At 38.7% G+C, this 21,984-nt stretch overlaps 1 protein-coding gene across 1 annotated transcript; it reads right to left on the bottom strand.

Annotated features, from left to right (window-relative positions):
* Positions 1 to 309: 309 nt before the first annotated feature.
* LOC135323462 (betaine--homocysteine S-methyltransferase 1) lies at positions 310 to 21,913 on the bottom strand. Its single transcript, XM_026106673.2, has 8 exons — positions 21,716 to 21,913; positions 17,867 to 17,999; positions 12,862 to 12,980; positions 10,030 to 10,221; positions 9,289 to 9,436; positions 8,198 to 8,380; positions 3,711 to 3,939; positions 310 to 3,204 (listed from the first exon to the last, which is right to left on the bottom strand). Exons 1-8 carry the CDS (start codon positions 21,752 to 21,754, stop codon positions 3,030 to 3,032), a joined length of 1,218 nt encoding a protein of 405 aa, XP_025962458.1. The 5' UTR covers positions 21,755 to 21,913; the 3' UTR covers positions 310 to 3,029.
* Between the last annotated feature and the right edge of the window lie 71 nt (positions 21,914 to 21,984).

The raw sequence follows: 21,984 nt of genomic DNA, 5'->3' as shown, positions 1-21,984 counted from the left end.
GAGAATTTCAGAGCTGACTAAAAGTATAGTCATTTTCTCATGTGTAGGGCCACAAGCACGTAGAAAGCTTCCCAAGTATGGTTTGTTCAGGTCCCTCTTGTCCTTACATTCAGCCTTGTAAGGGTTTATTCTTTAGATGGCAAAGATATTGGACTTTCACTTTTGGATCTGAACTTCCAAGGTTCAGATCACTTCACTTCTCCTTCCAGGTAAAAATATAGAGCTAGAAATCTCTGGGAAAAGATCTGATGAAGGTGATTTGTGGGATATGATGGATCACAGGCTCAAACAAAGGCAACAGGGAAAGAATGAATGAACAAGGACTGTTTAATCAAGAGAGTGAAACAAGAAATGTATGTAAACCCTCAGAGGGAATAAATTCTTCACATTCATAACGAACTGGAAAGAAATAATGGATTTAAATTTCATCAACGAATTCCAACTAGGAAAAAAATGCTAAGGAGAGTGGAATAATCAGATTGCCTGGGGATGGCATGGAATCTCCATCAGCAGATGTGTTTCTGAACAGATTGGACAAATACCTCCTAGGATTAGCTCATCCTGCCTTAGGATAATAAATACACTCACTAGGTGACCTTCTAAAGCCCCTTTCAGTTTTAATTATCAAAGTTTTCAGACAGACTTCTTAAGGAAACAAGTTTTCTGGGATTGTGCTGTCTGTGTCATGTTTACTTAATGGGTCACGTAATAGACCAGTGGAAAGCTTTAACAAAGCTAACAGTTCCCTTATCCCTCACCAAGATTTTGCACAAAAAGAAATGGGAAAAAAAAGCTTTGTTTGCTTTACTGCTCCCTTTTTTCTTCCCAATGGTTTGCAGGCTCTTTAGTGGTGTATCACAGAAAGATCAATAAGGAACACCCTCTCAACTAATTTTCATCCCATGGTCAATGCCTTTCTAAGCCCAGCCAATGATAAGTATCAAACAGAGATTGGGTAGCCTCCCTATTGGGTCAGCTCTCAACTTGAATGGCTTCAAAACTTCTTTACAGCGTTTCCTGTCATCATTAGTGTCTGTTAAAATTTCGTCCTTTTTTAACTGGATATCTAAAAGTATGTGCCTAAAATTGTATTTGAGCATCTTCTTATATGCCATGGTTCTTAAACATCTAATTTGTGAAATGATCTCATATTCTCTTCAACTGGAATTTTTTGAATATTGAATTTTTTTAAAACAGTCCAGCTGCATCCTTTGCCTCAGGAAGTCCCTAAACTGGTAATGATTGCTTGAAGCACTTCTTTAGCAATTGCAGATTGTATTTTAAGCCACCTTGTCATGCATACCTCATTCATGCTGTGGGCATTTGGGTGGTGATCAAAGATCTAACTTTTTTGTTTTGCAGATTTTGCATCATTCCACTTTCTGCAGGGAGGACTTGCAGAAGGATTTAGGAAGGAAAGGAGTTTAATGTGGTCCAAATACACTTACGTGAATGCTTTCTAAATAAGCTACATTTAAAAGTATCCACTTTCTTGATTTGTCTGTTTTTGGCTTTAAGGCAAATTCTCCAGGTAATAACTATTTCAACCTGTTACAAACATGGTGAAGGCAGATGAGCTTCTCTAAAGCATGTCAGCCAATAACAGTCTGAAAAGGATATTTGAAGTTTCCTATTAAGGTGTTACATACTAAAATGTTTCCTGGACTGCAGAATATCAACATAGCAATAATGACATGGGCTTACAGATAAAAAGTAGCCCAACAAAAGCTTTCAACAATTTTTTCATAAAGGTAGTGACTTTAACATAGAATGGGTGAGAATGAGATTCTAGAGACAAATCTAAATTTTGTGGTGTTTCACAAAATAAGCTATGGAAATGTATCTTTTATGGTTTCCAAGGGTAGTGATGTCCTTCCTAAGAAAACCTGTCTCAACAAGTTCAGTGTACTAATGTTCTTGTTTGTTTGTTTGTTTGTTTTAACTTGGACGGATTAATCTATTTCCTAACAGTATTTTCCATGTCTTCTTACAAGTATTTTTCTCTACACTGAATCAATCTACTAAAAAAAATCATCACGGAATGTGTTTTATAACTCTTAGAAACAGTTTTTGGAATTTTGCTATATTTTAGGAATCTTTCAGTTTTTAAGTGCTATTTTGAGATAAGCAAGTGTTTCAAGTGAAATATCCAAAACCCAGCTGATTCATTTGAAATTTACAGTTGTTTACTGGAGGTATGTTATTCTTTTTGAACTATGTTTTAAGGTGTGCAGATAATACAATTACTATTCCATTGTGTTATTTTTGTTTATTCAGTTTTTTAAATTTCTGAATCATCTCTTAAGTCTTTTAGTCTCCAGAGGAGGAAATCCTGTATATATGGCAACTTGACACCAAAACAGTGAGATTTATTTACCTGTCATTTTTGTTTCCTGAAAGTTCTCTCTGAATCTTTCTCCTGCATATAAGAAATTCCTACACAATCCCATTCTTATTTTCCTTGTCTTTTCATTCGGTTTCCAAGATGGCTTTTTCAGACGTCTTTTATTCTCTTGAGGTCAAGGAGGTGACTATTGATAACTGTGTGTCTGAAGCATCACCAACTTGCGTGTGCCTGAAGCTCCCCTCAACAAATCCTGAGGTCTGAAGAAAATCCTACATAGTCCCCAGCTGAAAGCAGACCAGGAGTGGAAATCCAGTGATACAGTATTTACAGATGGCTTTTTCTTTCTTTTCACTGGTGAGTTGAGCCAATTAATATTTTCCATGTATTTCAGTGTCTACCCAATTAATGGCACTTAAGCTAAAGAATAGTAGTTAGAGTAGCTCAATTACTATGAGAATCCAAACCTCCTTCTTGATTAGTTTCTGAACTATTTGTCCAGACAAAGATTTTATTGTCAAAGTTTGACATATTTAATTTGTAACCACATTTTCTCCACATTATGTCCCTCTCATTACCCTGATAATTTATCAGTTAACATGCACTCATCTTCACTAATTCTCTCTTGTGAAACATTAGATGCTCTGTAGATAAATCATTCTAACATTTAGGCAACCGCAGTGGATTAGAACTTCTGTTTCTGAAAGAGCTCCTTCAGCTGTTCTTCAGTTGTTGCTTCTTTCTGCTGCATCAGCTCTCTGGTTCCTTTGGTCACTCCCCAGCCATCTGGCTTTGACAGTGAAGGACAATATGGCCTGCCTGAAGCAGGCTTCAGATTCTCCCAGTATTCTTTTCTTGCCCTAAATAAAGAAATGAAACTTTAATATTTGTTCCAGCATCACACAATACTAACTGTGGCTTGAACCACCATTGCAGAGGGTTGTCTAACTTGCATAAACTGATTTTATATTTCAATAAAGGAAGATGAATGAAAGCATGCAATGAAATGCTACATATTTAAAATGTGTCTTGTCATCCCTCAGGAGAAACACAGTAAGCCACTCGCTATTAGGAGCTATTTTACACAAATCTGTCAGTTTTTTAATCTTCACTATCATGAGTTACTTCCACATTCATTCAGACCAAATTTTCATTTAAAAGGGGTTAAGGATTTTTGAGGCTCTCCTACTGCCCCTCCTTCCCTTCACGGCTCCTAGATCAGATTTAATTCTTCAAAATTACTAACACATAGAATGGTTACAGTGGTATTTAGCTCTCCATATTGGTTAAGTCAGTCTGCTGGATGGACCAACACAAGTCATTGCAAAGCGTATGCTGGTGTGCTTTCCAGTTCAGATATACCTACCTTGCTCTGACCCAGGGTTTCGTATGCATGCTGAGGCTGTCGCCCCAACTGCCATGTTTCTCAGAAGCTTCTGGCAGAAAACCTCTTTCAGGAGCCAGCTCCTCAGCTATTGCTCGTATGTGATATGGCTCAAAACCACAGCAGCCCCCAATGTAACGAATTCCTAAGTCATAGGCCTTTCTTGCATATTTTTGAACATCCCATCTAGTGACAATTCTTGGCTCCAGACCTGAAAGGATATTCATAGCTTAAATTTCCACTGTGCTTCATTTCAGCAGATTTTTAGTAAGAAATAGCATGCTGGGACATTTGCAAGGTGTTTGCAAATCTGGCTGTAAATGTAAATATTTAAACTGTCTGAGCTAGAATTAATCATGCAAACTTTCAGAAGCCTAGCTTTAGATGCTGTTATGCTCTGGTGAGCCCTGAGTGTTGTAAGCTTCCTTTGTCTTGTGAAAAAAGAAAAAAAAATCTGAGACTGATCAAGCCATGCTTGCCATTCTGCTGGAGTCCTCAGCTGGAGTACTGGATGTTACACCACTTCCCAGAAAAGTTCTGAATAAGCAATCAATATCTAGGAAATCTGATTACAGGACTTTAATGTGGGAAAGGAGACGGTATCAGCTGACCTGCAATAGAAATAAGCCTGCTCATTATTCCTTAGGAATGCTTTCTACACTTTTTTTTTCCCAAGATGAGCTAGCAGCAGCCAGTTGTTTCACTAAAAACTGGTATCTGTAGCTATTTCTTAGCCCATCCCTTACTCAGCTCTGCCTGTAGGTGACTTAGGATAGCTAAGATGCAATGTCTTTTCAGTCCCTCTCTCTGTTGCAGGTTGTGGTGAGCAAAGTGAATGGAAAACAGGGTTGAGAGGAAAGACTTAGGGAAGAAAACAAAAACAGAGAGAGAACAACTAACAAAGAAAAGTGCACAAAGAGAAGGAGACAGAAGAGAGGCAGAACTGGAAAGAAAAGGCCAGGGACTGGAGGAGAAGCTCAAAGGAATGAAAATTAAAAATACAGGAGGTAAATCTTCCCCCTTTCTTATATACAACTGCAGGAGATGAACCACCATGGTTATGAGGAGAGTGCAGCATGATGTCAGGACACTGAACACCCCACTGGGCACAGAAGCTGTGGTGAGGTACTACAGCTTCAGCTCCATAACAGAGAGGTAGGGTTCTTCTCCCTGTGTCCTGTCACAGAAATGACTAACATGCAAGGAGAGGGTGATGCAAAGCAGATCTGATCAAAGTCTAAGAATGAGTTAAAGAGGCAGGTTCAGAAAATAAAAAGCAGAAGGAAAAAAAAATTAACTGTTCTTAAGTATTATTGGTCTAGATAAAGGAAAAGTAGATGGCCTAATATAGAGAAGGAAAGGCAGACGAAGCTAGCTTAGGAGAGTTGTTTAAATAAAAGTAAGTTTCTGTACTCCTGCAGTTGTATGAGAAAGCATCACAAGCACAGGTGTGTGATTCCCTTGTCTCTCATATATCAGGAAAAAGCTAATGCTGAATTGATACAAAATGAATGAACATAAGAATGCAGCATCTTGCACTCATTTTTTACTTGCATAAGTGACTAAAAAGTCCAGGTGAACACTGTAGAGATTTCTCCTGTCTTCTCCCTCACCCACCTTATCACAATCAGTCCTTGTGCTTCAGGAGCACAAGGACAGCACCAACCTAGCCTCTCTGAAGAAGTAGGGACAGACCACACCATGAGAACTGGCTGTGCGTGTTGTGAAACATAGTGATGGAAGGCAAGAAGCATCATATGAAAAGAAGTTGCCACCTAGATCATGTTTCCCCCCCTTCCCAAAAATCACTAACATTCTCTTTTCCATGCCTGTCATTGTACAGCATTTCTTTTCTTGGCTTTACTCAGAATTAAAAATCTACAGCTTAACAGTTTGGTAATTTATATTGAAAAAATATTGAAAATTTCATGAAGTTTTGATGAGAAGACTGTAACCTGCCCCTAGATTTAGCCCCTCTGTGCATCTACTCTGGAGATAATTGGGTATACTTTGGCTGACAGGATGTTTTTTTCTAAAAGATTGTCCTTGGTTAACTGGTGACATTTGAGAGCAATTGCAGTAACACAGAAGGAAAGACACAGAAAACTAGAAAAGGTTCTGAAAATAGATAAATACTGTTGGCATCTGGACACTGCAGTTTGCCAATACAACACAGCCAATGTCTTTTAGCAACTGAGATCTTGTTGGCCTATATAGAGGTTATGTACACTTCAAATATCTAAATGCCTCTATGTGCATAGGACCTTCCACAAAAACAGAGTTAACCGGGTCAGTTTAACAATGATTTACCAAATTACTTATCTGCCATCAAGTGATCAGTTGCTCCTTCTGGGTATTGAAAACATTCACTGAACCAAGGCTTCTCCACTTAACTCATGAAATTTCTGAAAACTGAGATCTCATAAATTGCTTGTAAAATACTGGCCAACAACCAGAATAAATCAAAGAATGAATCCTTCAATTCAGTTGATTACTCACTGCATCTGTTCTATCTTTTTTGCTTGCAATCAGAGAAGTTGTAGAAAGGAATGAACAGGCTAAATGAGTTTCCAACACTTTTTAATATCCCAGAATATTTTCAGAACCCAGACATGTTATCATCATCTAATGAGTGCTCAGGCTCATGCTTTATACTCTTTCCTTCATTTATGTAGAAAGACAAATGAAAAAAAGATTCTCCTGAAAATCACATCTACCTCTCAAATTTTTGTTATAAACTCAAGTTTCAAATGTTTCAATATCATATTTTATAGACTGATCTTGAGAAGAGTGCATATCAGAAAATGAAGGCATTTTTCTAATAAACTTGAAAACGTTTTAGCTGATTTTGTCCTCTTCTCTTAAGAGTACATGATTTGCTAAATCCCATGTGGAAATAAGCCCTAAATACAAAAGCCTTGTGTACACATAAAGTGGTTGACACCAAGTGGTTGAATCTTTCAGTCTTTTCAGATTTTTTTCTGAGCATATTAGTGATGAATTCATTTCCAAACTGCTAATCCATTTATTACCAACATCAAAGAACATATTCTCTTCTCTAGTCTCTCTCTAATCTTACTTAGACGGTTACACTTGCATGACTGAACCATTACAAGTTGCAATAATTATGCATCTATATTAACAATCCAGTTTTGTAAATATTTTGTACATTAAATCCCTATACTTCTAAACATTATAGGACTTGTGGGAGAGATATCACAACCCAGAATGCTGGGGAGCTCCAATCCAAAGGCATTTAAAGTCTAGGTTTTTAATGTATTTGCTCTAGTTCATGTGTTCAGGCTGTTTTACAGCTGTCTTGCACAAGGTTCTATGTATAGAGCACGAGGAAGAACAGCCTTGTTCTGCACACCATCCTTATTATATAAGCATCTCTCTGGAAAAAAAGATGCAAGAGTGATTTTTATTTTTTGTATTAGCAAGATTCAAAATACTTGAACTTGGAATGAGATTAGCGGCTAGACCTTAATTTAAATCATGAAAAATCATGTTGGATAGCCTCCTGAAAATTCTGATTCCTGCTCATCTCTGAAGTAGCATTTGTTCCTTGAGTTTGAGATTTACTTATTTTTCTGGTTATCCTTGGTTCAGTCCTTCCTGCATTTTTAAGGGAATAGAGACCATGAATTTGGGACGGTTTTCTGTGAGAAGCCAGTGCAGTAAGCAGGCAAGAAGGTATGACATAACTGAGATAATATGTTCTGGAGACAAAATTGAAGAACATACTTTTACCCAGGCTGAATTTCTTGGAAGAACCTTGGTAACCAAGTAAAGCTGGAAAAAAGGTTGAAACTGTAGGGTACAAAATTCACTTGGACAAATAGCTTGCTTGTAACAGAAGCAGCAATTCCAAAATCAAGTTAGACTACTTGAAATCATACTAGGTCACATAATTTAGAAAGTGTTTGGCATTGTACTTACTTACACTAAAGTTCAGTTCAACCCATTTTGAATATTATTGGCTACACAGTAAGTCACAGGAAAGGAAAACTAATCTCTGTAATTGCTGAAGTGAACAGCATTGATATTGGGAATACAGTAAAAGACAATCCAAGATTATGGCATCTGAGTAATCAACTGAATGAGTATTGAGATAATATCTATTATCTTCCATGTCCTGTTTTTTAAAGAGTATTTCCTATGCTGAGCAATGTTGTCTCCACATGGGCTGATAAACATGACTGGACTGGGGACTGACTATAAAATTGTAAAGGGGTACTCTGTATTATAGAAATATTGGTAAGAAATAATGTAGAAATAGTCACATTTCTTACTACACACAAAAATCCAGCTATAAAAATTACATGTTCGGGCTCCAGTGAAATGGAAGAGTTGAAGAGTTTGGAGACTGACTGGGAAAGAGCAATTTCTGAGTTTGCAATGGGTGGATTTTTGACCATGTGATTGGAGCTATTTCAGACAATTAAAAAAAGATGCCCATGTCTTACCAAAGGGAAATTCTGGAAGATCAATAAATCCCTGCTTCCCACAGTCAGGTGTATGGAAAGCAAGTGGTTGAGACATCAGATATGCTTTCAGTTTAGCAGCCTCCAAGCCCTCTTTCATAAGCTTCACAGTTTTCAGGCAAGTATCTGGGTCAAAATGGCAGTTGACTCCAACAATAGAAGCACCTGGGAGGAGGAAAATAACTTTTCAATTCACTTTTCAGGAAGTGGGAGGTGGAAGTTCTTAGCCACAGCACTCTGGAAGCAAAGCAGTCCATCTCTACCCTACCACTATCTCTACCACTATCACTACTACTTAACAAAAGGCAGTTGGGTTAAAGCCAACCTCGGCTATCTTGAGGCTGATCATTCCATTTGCATCTCAGTTGCACTCCTCTTTGCCTTCCTGACCAAACACTATGATGAATGATTTCTCACCCTTGTGCAGTTGCCTTTCTTATCAGTGAGTCTTATCAGTGAAAACAGGTGTACGGCCACATATGCAAATGTCCAGCAGGTTCCTAACACAGATCCTGCCTTAGGATTTGGACCCCAAATCTAAAGGAAAAGCGTAATTCTGAACAAATAAAACCTCTGCATCATCCATCATGCCTTCTGTCCTTCTCCTTGTTCTGCAGAAAATACTGCCTTTGGAAGACAAAAGGTTAAGTTTTTCATCTTCTTCTCTCATCCTGGATTTGAAGTATACTCCAGAGATTTCAAAAAACAGGGGCACAGAATCAAAGATGGGTTTGGGTTCTGCGTATGTTTCATAATTCTAAGCCCAGAATTTGGAGCTGGCTCTGTAACCAAACTTGAATAGTTTTAGTATTTGGTCTACTTGATATCAGCTACCTGTGGTATTGCCCCTAATATCACCTTGTTTAATAAGGATTCCATAGCTGCATTTTTATACATGTGATTTTGCAAGACTTCTGTACTAAATTGCACATGGAAATTCTTCTACAGGATCAAAACTTTTATTAGATGTCATCAGGACGATATCCACTTAAGACACACATCCACTCATCTCAATGTTTAAGGGCTTTTCTCTGTTTCATAATTTTAAAGGGCAGATTAAAACAGATTCTTACCAGCCTTTACCAGCTGGACAGCACATTGTCCAGGTGGCACACCATGCATGTCTCCCTCTGGACCAATGCACATTGTAGCTGCAACTGGCTTCCCAGATTCTTTTAGAGCTTCAACTGCCCAGACAGCTTCTTCAACATGTTCAAAATACTAAAAGAAATTAAAACTGGACTACTTTCTTTCCTTGGAGATGAAGCATAAACACATTCATCCAAACCCAAAAATCCACCAACAGGACAATGATTTGAGCCTTTTCTGATTTACACTAGCAAAATTCTATTGAATTCACTTACTGCACAGTTAAAAAAGGATAATAAAATCAGTAGATTAAACTAATCAAAAAATAAAGGTACTCTTGTTCCAGAATAAGAATGCCCATACAGGGGATTAATTAGGGATTTATCCCCAAAGAACTGTTTTCATATAGAGAAGTCATCATGGGTTGACTGCTTGCAGACTACGGGAAGAAGTAAGGACTAGTCAAGATCACATTCACCTATCCTCTTTATACTTGTGCAGGATTTGACTTGACTAAGATAGAAATTTAGGATTAAAGGTTCTAGAACACTCGAGGATACTACCATGCATTTAGAAAAGCACCTGGTGCTACTGGAATAAAAGTTTCGCAGAAGATTTTAAAGGAAGAAGCAATATATACTCAAATTCTCCAAAGCAGACTAGACACCTAAAAGTTTACATGCTCCATCAATTGAAGGTGTATGGTTTTTTTCCTATAGATTTACCTCTGCAATTAGGAAGTCCACATCCTTTCTCATAAAGACTTCTAGCTGTTTTCGAAAGACTGCTTTGACCTCTGCTTTATCCTTGCAGCTTAAATATGATGGTGTTTGGCTGACTCCTCCAGCCACTAAGGCATCACCTTCCTTAGCCACTTCTTTTGCAATGTCACATGCAGCTTCATTAACTTTCTGGCACTGTATGAACATAGATTACATCAGTTTTACCTGGTCAGAGATATGCATGTAATTTTAGAGCAAAAAAGAACAAAATAGTCAAAAGCCATACTGAGTTCTTCATATTCACTTATAATTTTCATTTATCTTTTTTTAAATAGCCTTTTTGGGTTGATTAGGGAGATTGGCATCTTCAAAAAAGTGAGAGAAATGATAGGAAACAAGGAGTTTCTTGTCACCTGTAACTTATCATATTATCAAATACTGATACAAAAGCATATTAGCTCTGATACATCTTATACAAGTAGTCCGTAAAAAACAAACATTTGGTGTGAAAGAGAATTTCCTTTGCCTCTCAGAAGATGAGTTAGGGATACCTAAGTGTATTTTTATGCCTCTATTTTGAGATTTTGTGGGTGGAAGAAAAAAAAGTAGTAAGTTCATTTGATTATTCATTTCAATCTGATTTATTTTAGTATTCCATTAATTTTCAAAATTTTAAATATAATATTCATACACATTTATTGAAGTCATTTTTAGAAAGGTATTGTTACTTATCTGATGGTAAACTTACTAACATAGAAATAGTAAGGTGAAGCATATCGCTATATATGATTAATCAGCTAGACTGAAAGACACATTCCCTCTATACCTAAATCAGGAAGACTAGAACAGCTTGTAAAAAAAGAGGTTAAGCTGGGAAAAATTTTTTTTGGAAAAGATCCATTACTTGGGATGGGTAAAAAAGTACTGACCAGAGCAGGTTTCTCTGTGGCCTGGGGACTACTACCACGCTCAGAAGCTATATAGGCTTCTCTCAGCTGAAGTTTTTCATGGCTGCCTCAAAAGACCCAGCTGCTTTGTAAAGCTATTGGTGACAAAGAGTGTCTCCCATTTCCATTGGTGCTCAGGTATACGTTTGGGAACTCTAGGAGCAGGAGCCATAAACCAGTCAGTGCCTGGTAGAACCTGCCCATCAAGCTGGCAGCAAATCAATCTTGAAAGCTTTGCTGCAATGCATTCTACTTTCCAGCTGCTCTCCCAGGCTCATCTCATTTTGCATGGCAGCAAGAATTGCAGAATGGCTTGCTGCAGAGGCATCGCATTTCTGGGACTACCATTTGAGACATTTCAATGTCATATCTGTTGACTATTGCATTTGTTGAGTATTGCATTTCAGATGAATTTGGCCATATGACCTTATGCCTGATACTTCACCCACTAAACAGCTGTCTGTGGGGGAAAAGGTATTTTTTTTTTTTTATAAACCCCTGAACTGATATTTTTACTATAGACACTGAAACACTTTGAACTGTGAAAGTAAAGCTGTAAGCAGCAATAAAGCATTCATCCTCTCATTGGAACTCAATCAGCTAGTCTGAAAAAGTTAATAAAAATGTAGGCTAAATATTGGCACATTGTAAATGGGTATAAGAAGAATGAGAAAGACACTCATAAAAATGTTGGTTCTAACTCTACCCAGTAAAGTAGAACCAGTCTGTTTTGAATAACTCCCACATTATTAACTTCTGAGCTGTTCACAGTATCTCAATATTCATAATGACCAAGGCTCTTCCTCCTTAGGATATGAAGAATTCTGATCCATTCTACTGATATTCTAGTCTGTACAGAAACAGGCTCCAGGCTTCTTATTTACTGGAAAGAAGTATAAAATTAGATTATCAAACTTGCATAGCAGATACATCTGTATAACAGATCTATTTATTTTTATTGAACAAGCCACCCACATGGTGAGAGCTGATGTCAAATACGTTTTGAGAGCAACACTATATATTTCATCCCAATATGTGCAACAGCCTTGGGGTAAAGGTGACCTCTTAATTAGGCCTCAAAAGTTTCTCTAATGTCCAGATCACTCTAATTTTTGGGTTGGGATAACTTCATAATTATAAAGAAATTCTTTCCCCTTTGCCCCCTGAAGAATCCTCTTTATTTACCAGAGGCTGGAACAGACAGTATGACCACAGAGAAAAGAATTAGAGAAAACACCAAATGGTAAATCTTCTAATCTCAAAGGAACTATCTATAAATGTTTGTGCCAAAAGCCCCTGTAGACCCAGGACCCGCATTTACTGAAGACACCCAACATCCTCCAGCACCCATCTCCTCTGTGTAAAGGGTAAGAAAACACCATCATAGTACTTTCATTGCTATACCAGGTTATCCCTACGCATGAGAAGGGGAATTTTGATCATAGTATATACCTTGGATTTGTTAGTTGTTACTTTACTGAAGATAAGATTTAAAAAATCATGCAGTTCTTATTAGCCAGTCATTATTCTCTAGGATTCTTCACTTTCTCTGAATGTTAAAGCATTTCTTTTCTCAATTGATTTTGTTTGTGCATTTAGTCATCCCCATGCTCTCTGTATCAAAACCTCAATAAAACTAATCTCAAATTGGAAGATGTAGGCATCCTCTTTCCTGCCTTCATCCTTGCCTCATTTTGTCATTTTTTCCCCATTCGCCTTGTCTTTCTTAATATTCCAGACAACGGAATCATATCATCTCATTCTCCGGTCCTCAAATACAACCAAAACTGTTATGAGAAGCTGTGAAAATACTCAGTAACCTCTCTACTAAACCATTTCAAATGAATCCACTTTTTTCATACCACCATCAAAATAGTATTTTACTCACAGTTATCTTCTCAGCTACATAATTTCCCCTGTTCTCTAGTTTGTCCTCACTGGCATAAAAGGTAAATGTCTGCAGAACATTTGATCCAGCTCTGAGGAATTCCCGATGAAGTTGACGAACTGCAAAGAATTAAAAGAGGCAAGGAAGAAACATTTGGCACAGTTATTACTATTGTTATCCCAAAATTAAATGTTTATTGACTCTTATCCTATACTATTTTATTTTTGTTCAGGAAAAAAGTAATAGTACTGTAAAATAAGTGATATCGTATTTACTGGAAGAGCCATTTATGATATGGGTAGGAGCAGTACTACATGCTACACAGAATTCCTCTCTTCACATTTTTAGAACATTAAGTAGAAAACTTTCTCTTTATTCTCTGCTAAAAATGACTTCATCAGTAAATTCAGTTTTGTCTGCCACCTTGCCTATCTGCTACTTTCTGCAGTGCTTCAGACCTCCAAATTTCACTTTATAGAACTGCATAATAGTTTGGGAAGGGAGAGCAGGTAACTGGCAAAGTGAAGTATAATAAGGGATGGCAGATCAGCAAATGAAAGAAAAAGTCATACCTTCTTTGCTTCTAAACTATGAAGAAAATAGAAAAAAAAATCTTGGAAACAAATGAAATGACAAGATGATATTTATAGAGAAGAATATAGTGTTCCATTATCTCCACTATTCTACTAATTTCCTCCTTCTACACAACTCAGCCTAAGCCAAGATCAAAGATCTATTTTGCTAAGAACATACTTTATTAAAAGATGACTGCTTGCTCCACGAAAGTGAATCCCAACACTGACTTAACTCTTCTCTTAAAGTTATCCATGAGGATTTTACTACAGAGGCTGGCTGGCACCAGTTTTAGTGGACATGTTTTCTGTATCAGGACTTTGGGAGCAAGCTCTCTAGAAGTAGTTCTGACTTTGTCACTTTGTAAGCAGTACACTGCAATTGCCATAGTAGCAACAGAACAGGAACCATCATTTGATTTTAGGTACACCCATAAAACCATAATTATTATAATTTCTAGGACACTACTGATCATGTAAAACAGAGTTAAAAAGCTCAAAAAAGCTTCTAGCAAATACATGAATAATTTATCCCCAAGATATTGGATAGAGACATGAGAACACTGCAATTTCTATGGCAGACATTTGGAGATGTTTTCCTGAAGTCTTGGTTTATAAGCCTCATTGTCTACAGACAAGCTGTGTCATTAGGCAAATGTGAATGCACCATGAGAATAAAATTACTGCCTTCAGCTGCAACAAACAGCCTTATACACCAGAAAAGCTCAGACAGTAGTTCCTTGAGTCAATCTGCATATGCATGAGCAATGAGCAAGTCTGCTTTCAGTGAGGGACCAGCATTCTTTGCTTTTCTCTGCTACTATATTATTTCATTTCTAATTACAGTCTTGAGTAACCACACTGATCTAACACAATGCTTCTTATGCCAGCAGTCAAAAAGAGTTACCCAGGAACATAGATTCTGGCAGAGCGGCAGTTCAAAAAGTCCTTGGAATCTGCCTGAACTATCAGGATCAAATTTCAGTCTAACAATCTTTAAGCAGAGTAAAAACATTCCTAGTGCAGGGAGCATTTTTTTCATACAGCATTTAAATAGGCTATTGAATCCCTCTGTACATTTCTAATGTCTTGTAGCATGCTTTTCTATCCTCTCTCGTGAAACAACATAGATGAAAACTAGTCAGGAAAAGGGAAAAGAACTCTGCAAATATTTTCACAAACACTCTATGACATTTCCATAATAAACCTGATTTATTTACCCCCAGTTAGTGCTCTTTAAATATGATTGTGGCATTCCTGGAAAAGTGCTTGGAATTTGTATGAATAAGGATCATGACATAGATGGCAAATGAAATGTAATGTAACATACACGAATAAGGAACTTGCTGTCCCAAACTATCAGGTATGTGAACAGCAGACTCTTGAATATGTCCCTATTTAGAGAGAAAGAATGGCCCTATAAGTATCAGCCTGAATCTTATTTGATCTCAGGCAGATAATTGTAACTCTATTCTAGCTGTAAAAACTATCGAGTCCACACAGTCTGCACAGCACTAACAAAAAATCCAAACCACTCTGTAATTTACATCCTAGCATGTTACTTAAGCTGCCTTTCCCCCCACCATTTGAGAAATGGGGAAAACAGCTACGTAGGAAGCTAGACAGTTAGCAGTTTGATGCATCTTAGGAGTCAGACAAACAACACTGAGTTTTCATTTCAATCCACCATAAGCTGGACATGTCACAAGAGATATGGACTTAAGCTAACAGGAGATGGGGGCAGTAAGTGCATATACATATTGCTCAGTACACAGCAGTAGCCAAGATACCTGATCCTGCTTGAAACAAGTATTTAGATCTCTTTTCTCAACTTGTCACTCTTGCAAAACTTCCCCTATGGCCTTCTACTCAGTCATTTTTTTTGCATTCCTTGCTGCATTCTGAAAACCTCCCTCCCTTTCTCTCTCTCCTTACAAACTGAAAAAGGGCTCATAGTTGTGTGGCTTTTATACCAGCTGGCCCAGCCAGTTGCTCCTTCTGTTCTTCACACCTGCCTTCAAAGTAACATGACCCTTGAGAATGCAGGAGCAAAGAGCAGTAATGGAGGGGAGGCAGCACACTGCACTAAAAGAAATGAATACATTTCCAATTAAGGGTATATTTATAAATAGCCTATAAAGGGCTTATGAAATGTTATAAGCATGTTACAGACATGAGCAATATGTTCTATAAATAGCTATTATCACATCAGTAGCAATTACTAGATGGCTGGGCTCTAACCTATGGCAGCTAATCACTTATTTAAGACAAATGTGTGTCCATTTAGCTTGTTTAAGCCATCTACACATTTTCTCCATATAAAATATGTCAAAAAAACAACTAGCTTAACAAAATTTAAGAAGTTATTGAAGGCACATGTTAGCTAGGTATCTCTGAAGCATCATCTGAGAACAAGAATGCACTCTCAAATAAAAGCAGTATCTCAGCAAGACAAGTGGTTAATCCTGTCCAGATAAGTCAAATGGCATTAGCCTGTAACCACTAGAACCTTCTTAGATTGAATCGCTTTGTAATATATGCACTATTTATCAGATGTGATGCAAGAATTAAAGAGGTCCAGAAAAAGGTAACTAATAGTTAGAAACAAACAATTTAAATTTGCCTTGCATAACTGGAAAGGCATTTCTATACAGAAACTCTCACAAATACAGAAAATTGAGACAAAGAGTATTCTCTGAAGCCTTCTGAGGTCTTTGATACATCAGTCCAGGTAACTTGGGAAACACCTGGATAACATGCTGGTGAACAATAGAGGAAAATACAAGCAAAATATGCCTTGAGCATTAGCAGCCCTGCCGGGTCCCTACACTGAGGGGCCATCCTGTCCTCACCAGTCCTTCCCGTCTCGCATCACTGCTTCTTTCTCATGTGCAGGTAAGTGCATGACATAGGGATGGTTATGGTGGTGCCTCTGCTTCAAAGTGGCAACCTGGCTCCATGTAAGGCCATGCCTTACACTCCCCATGGACTGAGATCTGCACTTCTGGGTGAGGACTTGGAGAGGATCAAGGGCTTTTGAGACGCAAAAGGAATAAGCAAAGGTGAAATAAGGAGCATGGAATAAGTGCTACAATTTGTAAGATGGGATGTGCTAGGAATCTGCTGTGGGGGCAGAAAAGGGTATAGGTGTAGAGAGAGGGGTGATGGGATGCATTTTTGGGAGGTGGGTGCCAGGCAAACTAGGTCATTACCCTTTAAAAACTTAGCTGGAGCTCTGCATTATGCAAGACTGTCCCTGACCCAAAGATAGGCATGTTTCACAAGAAGAAGCACCTGAAGGCTCAGAAGGATTAGGGTGAATAAACAGGTAAGTGTACAAAACAATGTGATAGGGCTGGTAAGATCTCTCTCTTTTTTTCCTTCCCCTTCTCTTCCTTCTTCCTCCAGTATAGGGGAAAAAGATAAATTTGGAAGGGCATACACTTAAGATAGAAGAAAGAAAAAGCATTTTTTCCAGGACATTCTGAATTGGCTTGTGGCATTAACTGTACGTAGTATTACTAGGACAAATGCTTTGTTGTATTAAAACATATATAAATAGATACTATTATCTGCAATTGCAGTATTGATGCTATACACTATAATCTTTATTCTGTAAGGCACTAAATGATTTTGGTTTGTCCCCTCCAATGTAGAGAATTACTCCAGCAAATGGGAGAGGCAGGAGAATGAGGTAAGACCCTTGCCACAGCAATTGGTGCAGCTTTATTGCTATTCTTAGGTTCTTATGAGGTTTATCATTCCCCTTTTCACAGTGGAGCCAGATGCATTAAATACTCCTCTCCCATTCTATTGTTTATTTAAAGTTGCTACTTTTCTGAGAGAATTAATAAACAAACTGTATTAGTTTATAACAATATAGAAGTCCTGGAATGATCAGAACACAGCAAAACAGATAGTTAACTGTAGAATTCCAGCATCACAAGATGTTGTGAATCATAAAATTTTGTATCAGCTCAAGGACATACTGGACAAATTCATGATGGAGAAATCACTGAGTATTATTAAAACAGAAAGAGACGTGATACAAGAATTGAAGAGGTCCAGAAAAAGGTAACTAATATTGTCAGAAAAAAACAATTCAAATATCGCAAAGATACCATACCTGAGTCACAAAGTCCCTTGGCCACAGATTATTGAAGAACAGGAGGGCATTCTGGGGAGGTATCACCATGCATTTGCACTACTCTTATATTCTTCCCTGGCCAACTGATTTTGGCCAGTGTTAAGAGGAAGAATATGAGGTCAGATGAGCTTTTGGTCTATGAATTCTAAGGCTCCTAAGGGTGTGTCATGCTACGTTGTCAAACAATACATTTATTTAAAAGTCTGCTACAAGTTCCTATGTATTTATTATATACCCAACTACATTTACCTTCACTACAAGGTGGCCATTCTACAGCAAAACTGACCTGCTTCTGGGTGTTCTACAGTTGCTTCAGGGGTCCAAGGCCCAGCTTTTACATAACCCCTCTTTTCAAGGGCAAAGACAAATCCTCCATCTCCAACCACAATTTCTCCAGCATCTAAGCGCTCTAGAATACCCTGAAGAAAGCAGGAGAAAAAGTTAAAGTTCTTCAGCTTTGTAGGCTTTCCTGTGTCTTTCTCTTCATCTCCTGTATTTGCAAAGAAGATGACATATATTTGCAGGCTACCAAAAACAGTATTACCATAAAAACCAAAAACCATTTTCTCCTTGAAGTTCTCTTTTAAAGAATGTTAAATGGTCTGTTTTACAAGAACATAAGGCTTTAGTATATGCATATATATATTACACAGACTCTTCACTAGTAAGTTTTATTATATTTCAGATGTATAGTCCCCCGCACTGGAAGTCAATGGTCCAATTCCATTCCTATGAAAGTAAATGACAGTCCCAACTTCTCCTGTAAAATGTATGTGACTTTTTTAAAATGAAATACTGGTATTACTGACCAATTTATTAGCTCATTTGTTCTTTAGCCACAAAGGTCACCTTGACAGAGCCTCAGCAGAAGGAGCTTGTGACACAAGATGGCACAACAGACATAAAAAGTACACATGTAACATTTTCCTAGCAAATAGGATACATCTCAAAATGCTGTGATCCTGGCCTTCATGTTCTGACAGGCTATTTTCATTAGCCTGGGTTTGCTTACCAAGACTTATAAAATGAAAGAAAATCCTGCTTGTTTTGCACATCCCAGAAACATTTTAAGATGCCAAATTACAAACATTACAGCATCCTATGATTAACCTTGCTTCTGCCTTGAAATATACTCTTATGCAAAGAAAGTGATTTTTTTTGGTAAAATTTAAACATAAGAACAATACATATTGACTGGACCTAAAATATATTTCTGTTGTATTCCTTTCATTGCTTCATTGATTGGCTCAAATTTTCCACAAAGTACCTTGCTATTACAGAGCATCCCTGGGTGCTAAATTCTGCAATTAGATCATAACCATAACTCCATTCGACTTTAAAAAGTGGATGAACGCAGACTCATTACATCAACAAAGGTAGTGTGTACAGAAAAAAAAAAATATATCAAAGGTAAGACTGAAATTACCTTCCATAGGTATCTTTTCTGACAGCACACTAGTGTTTACTGCTTTAGGTAGTGAATGAAATTTGGAGGGAGTTGGAAATAAAAGCCTTACAGACGTACAGTTGAGTGTCATTTGTGTACTGACTGGAAGAGTTTTCTAATATTTAGCCTCCAACTTTTAATAAATTATCTTTCTTGATAATTCCTGCTTCATTAATTTACCCATCTCAGATGATACATCTAGGAAAGATAAACATTTATGACTCCTCAGCACAGCCCTTTAGGAAGGATGAGAGCATGTCTTTCCAACAAGAAGGAGCACTGTGCCAACTATGCCAGTTCCCTAACCAAGCATAGCAGTGTAAGGCTACTCTGAGGCTACAAAACCTGGCTGACAGGGTCACAATTTTTGGCTCAGGCGCTGACACAGCAGCAAGGTTATGGGGCTTCTCTGCACAGTGCTGCCATGCAGATGTATGAGCTTGGGCAAGTGGTTGTTTGCAGATCTCTCCATCACATTGCACTGCACCTTGTGGACTTGCCAAAATACTGACCTCATTAACATCTGACTTTGAGAAAGTATGCAAGCTTTTACCTTGATTTCAGCAGGATTGGGGCAAAACTCAATCTACAAAACTCACTAGTTTGCAGTGAATCTCCCAGTCGTGCCTGTCTATTAGGAAGATGTAGTTGTAAGTATAACAGTTGGGAAGCTCAGCAGTTGCTTGTAACTGAAGATTAAGTAATATATACATGTTGACATCATATACGGACATTATATTTAAATGCACTGCAGTTAACAGATTTTTCTTCTAACAAATCACTTCTAGGATTTAAAAGCAGTATTCCTTCACAATCCTAGCATTTTTAAACTACAGTTTAAAATAATGTTCATTTCTGACACACAGAAGCAACATAAGCCATGACTTAATATAACATGGTATATTAATATACAATATATTGTGATAAATTAAATCTAGCATCAGGGTATCTAACAGCAGATCAAAGGTGACATGGCCATATAGCGCAGAGTACTTAATACAAACTTACTTTGTTAGTTCAGATTCATTCAAAATGGAAATAACTTCTTAGCAGACCTTCTAATAGACTTTATATCATCTCTTCACACAATTTTAACTTTATCTAGACTGGATAAAATACCACTGGTTTAACAAGCACATAGCCAGCATAAATTCAGCATCAACATTGTTTTATTCTGCTCAGTAGAAGTACAACTGTGCTTATGCCTGATCCAGAGCAAATTTGTACTGCCAGGTAACCGAGTAGTACTCATATCTGGTATTAAATAACAAGAAAAAAATATCTGTAAAAAGCTAACCAAGGCTTTTTTGAGTCATTTTTTCACTACTTCACTTTCGCTACCATGAATGGAGTTGCACCACATAGTCCACACATCTATCCATGAAAAGAACGCAGATGACTATATGAAGAGATCCTCCCACCCACCTTCTAACTGAACCATGCAGGTGAAGTCTCCTTGAGCTACCTATGACCTATCTTTCCACCAGCGGAGGGAAAAATGTATCTGAAAATGGCTATTCTGATCTTAAGTGAACCCTCAAGAGACGCTTACATCTGTCCATTCCCTGTAGGGGGAATGTAGGGCATTTGTACTCTGTTAGGTGTCTAAAATTAGGTGGCAAGGATATATGCCAAAAAATATAAAGCAGAACAAGCACCTCACCACCTCCTTAATTTATAGCTGATCTACCAGCAAGGCCCAGAACTTGTAGAGTCCTTCCCACATCCTTCTGCTCTCTTGCTGTAGCCTTAGATGTTACATACAAATAAACATTTCTGAGTAAGAAGTGTACTATTAATGATGATACTGTTTTTCTGAAAGAAAGATGGAATAGGGAATTCTACTGACCCTCCAAGCAGTGGTACAGGGCGACGGTGCTGGTCTGGAGTCAAAGAGTTTGATTTAGACATCGTTCAGATATTTGCCTTAATGAACAGAATATTTAGATGCCCAAATAACTTTTTATTCTGGTTTACTTCTTTAACTAAATGAGAGTGCAAAGGGCATGCATATATTGGAGACTACACTCATATCACAAACACTGCTGACATTTAGTCATATAAATCAAGAGAAGAGCAATTCAGGTCTTTTAAATAGAGTTGGCAGGATGCTGGAGCCAGAAATCTCTTCCAGTGAGGATTTATGCTGATAGCACATTTGCAATGTTAATGTGTTGTGAGCAGTGTTTAGTTTGCACATCAAACAATATTAAGCAAAATGTTTTTGGAACTTTGGTGGCTCCAGTCTGTGTGTTCAGAGAAACCAAATTTCAAAGACAACACTGTCACAGCATTAAGTTCAGTCTACACTAGCTATATATCATAACAGTGTCCAAACGTTTTTAACGGCTCTTTGCTGAGTCAGTACAGCTATTACTATGTTTTTACTTCATCTTTTCACCATATGGCCTTAACTGGAGACACGCCTAGATCCTCGTTTGCGACCTCGCGGCGCCCAGCCCGCGGCCGTGCCGCCTGCAGCGGATCCCCGCAGCGCCGCCGGGCCCCGCGCAGCGCCCGCCGGGGTCCCGGCCCGCCCCGGGGCCGAGCCGTGCCCGGGGCCGCCGCGAGGCTGCTCTCCCCGTCCCCGTCCCCGTCCCAGCAGGGCGCGGGGCTGCCTCCCCCGCTCACGGGCCCGTGCCCCACGCCGGCCCCCCCGAAGCCTACGAAGGGACGGGGGGAAATTACCCTTTTGCCCTGCTTCGTGCTCTTCCCGATCGGCAACATCTTCCGCGCCCAGCGACGCTGCCCGACCGCTCGGCACGCCGCACAAGCTACTCCGCGCCCTCGGCCCGCACCTTTATACCGCGGGAGGGGGGCGGGCCGCGAAGCAGCGCCGCGGGCGACACCCCCGGGCAGGCCGGCCCCGCTGCCGGGCGCCCGCCGCCGCCGCCGCCCCGCACGGCCCGGGGCTGCCCCGCGCCCTCCCGCCGCCCCCAGCTCCCCGCGGCCAAGGG

Source organism: Dromaius novaehollandiae, chromosome W (genome assembly GCF_036370855.1).
Source record: "Dromaius novaehollandiae isolate bDroNov1 chromosome W, bDroNov1.hap1, whole genome shotgun sequence".
In the NCBI taxonomy this organism is placed as follows: Eukaryota; Metazoa; Chordata; class Aves; order Casuariiformes; family Dromaiidae; genus Dromaius; species Dromaius novaehollandiae.
Note: the sequence above shows the minus strand (reverse complement) of the source record. Positions and strands in the feature narration are given on the sequence as shown.

Coding starts and splice junctions, on each gene's coding strand:
- LOC135323462 (XM_026106673.2), bottom strand. CDS start 21,754: ATGTTGCCGATCGGGAAGAGCACGAAGCAGGGCAAAAGG. Junction 10,222..12,861: donor ATGTAGCTGAGAAGATAACT/GTGAGTAAAATA, acceptor ATGTTCATACAG/TGCCAGAAAGTTAATGAAGC. Junction 8,381..9,288: donor TGTCCAGCTGGTAAAGGCTG/GTAAGAATCTGT, acceptor TCCTCCTCCCAG/GTGCTTCTATTGTTGGAGTC.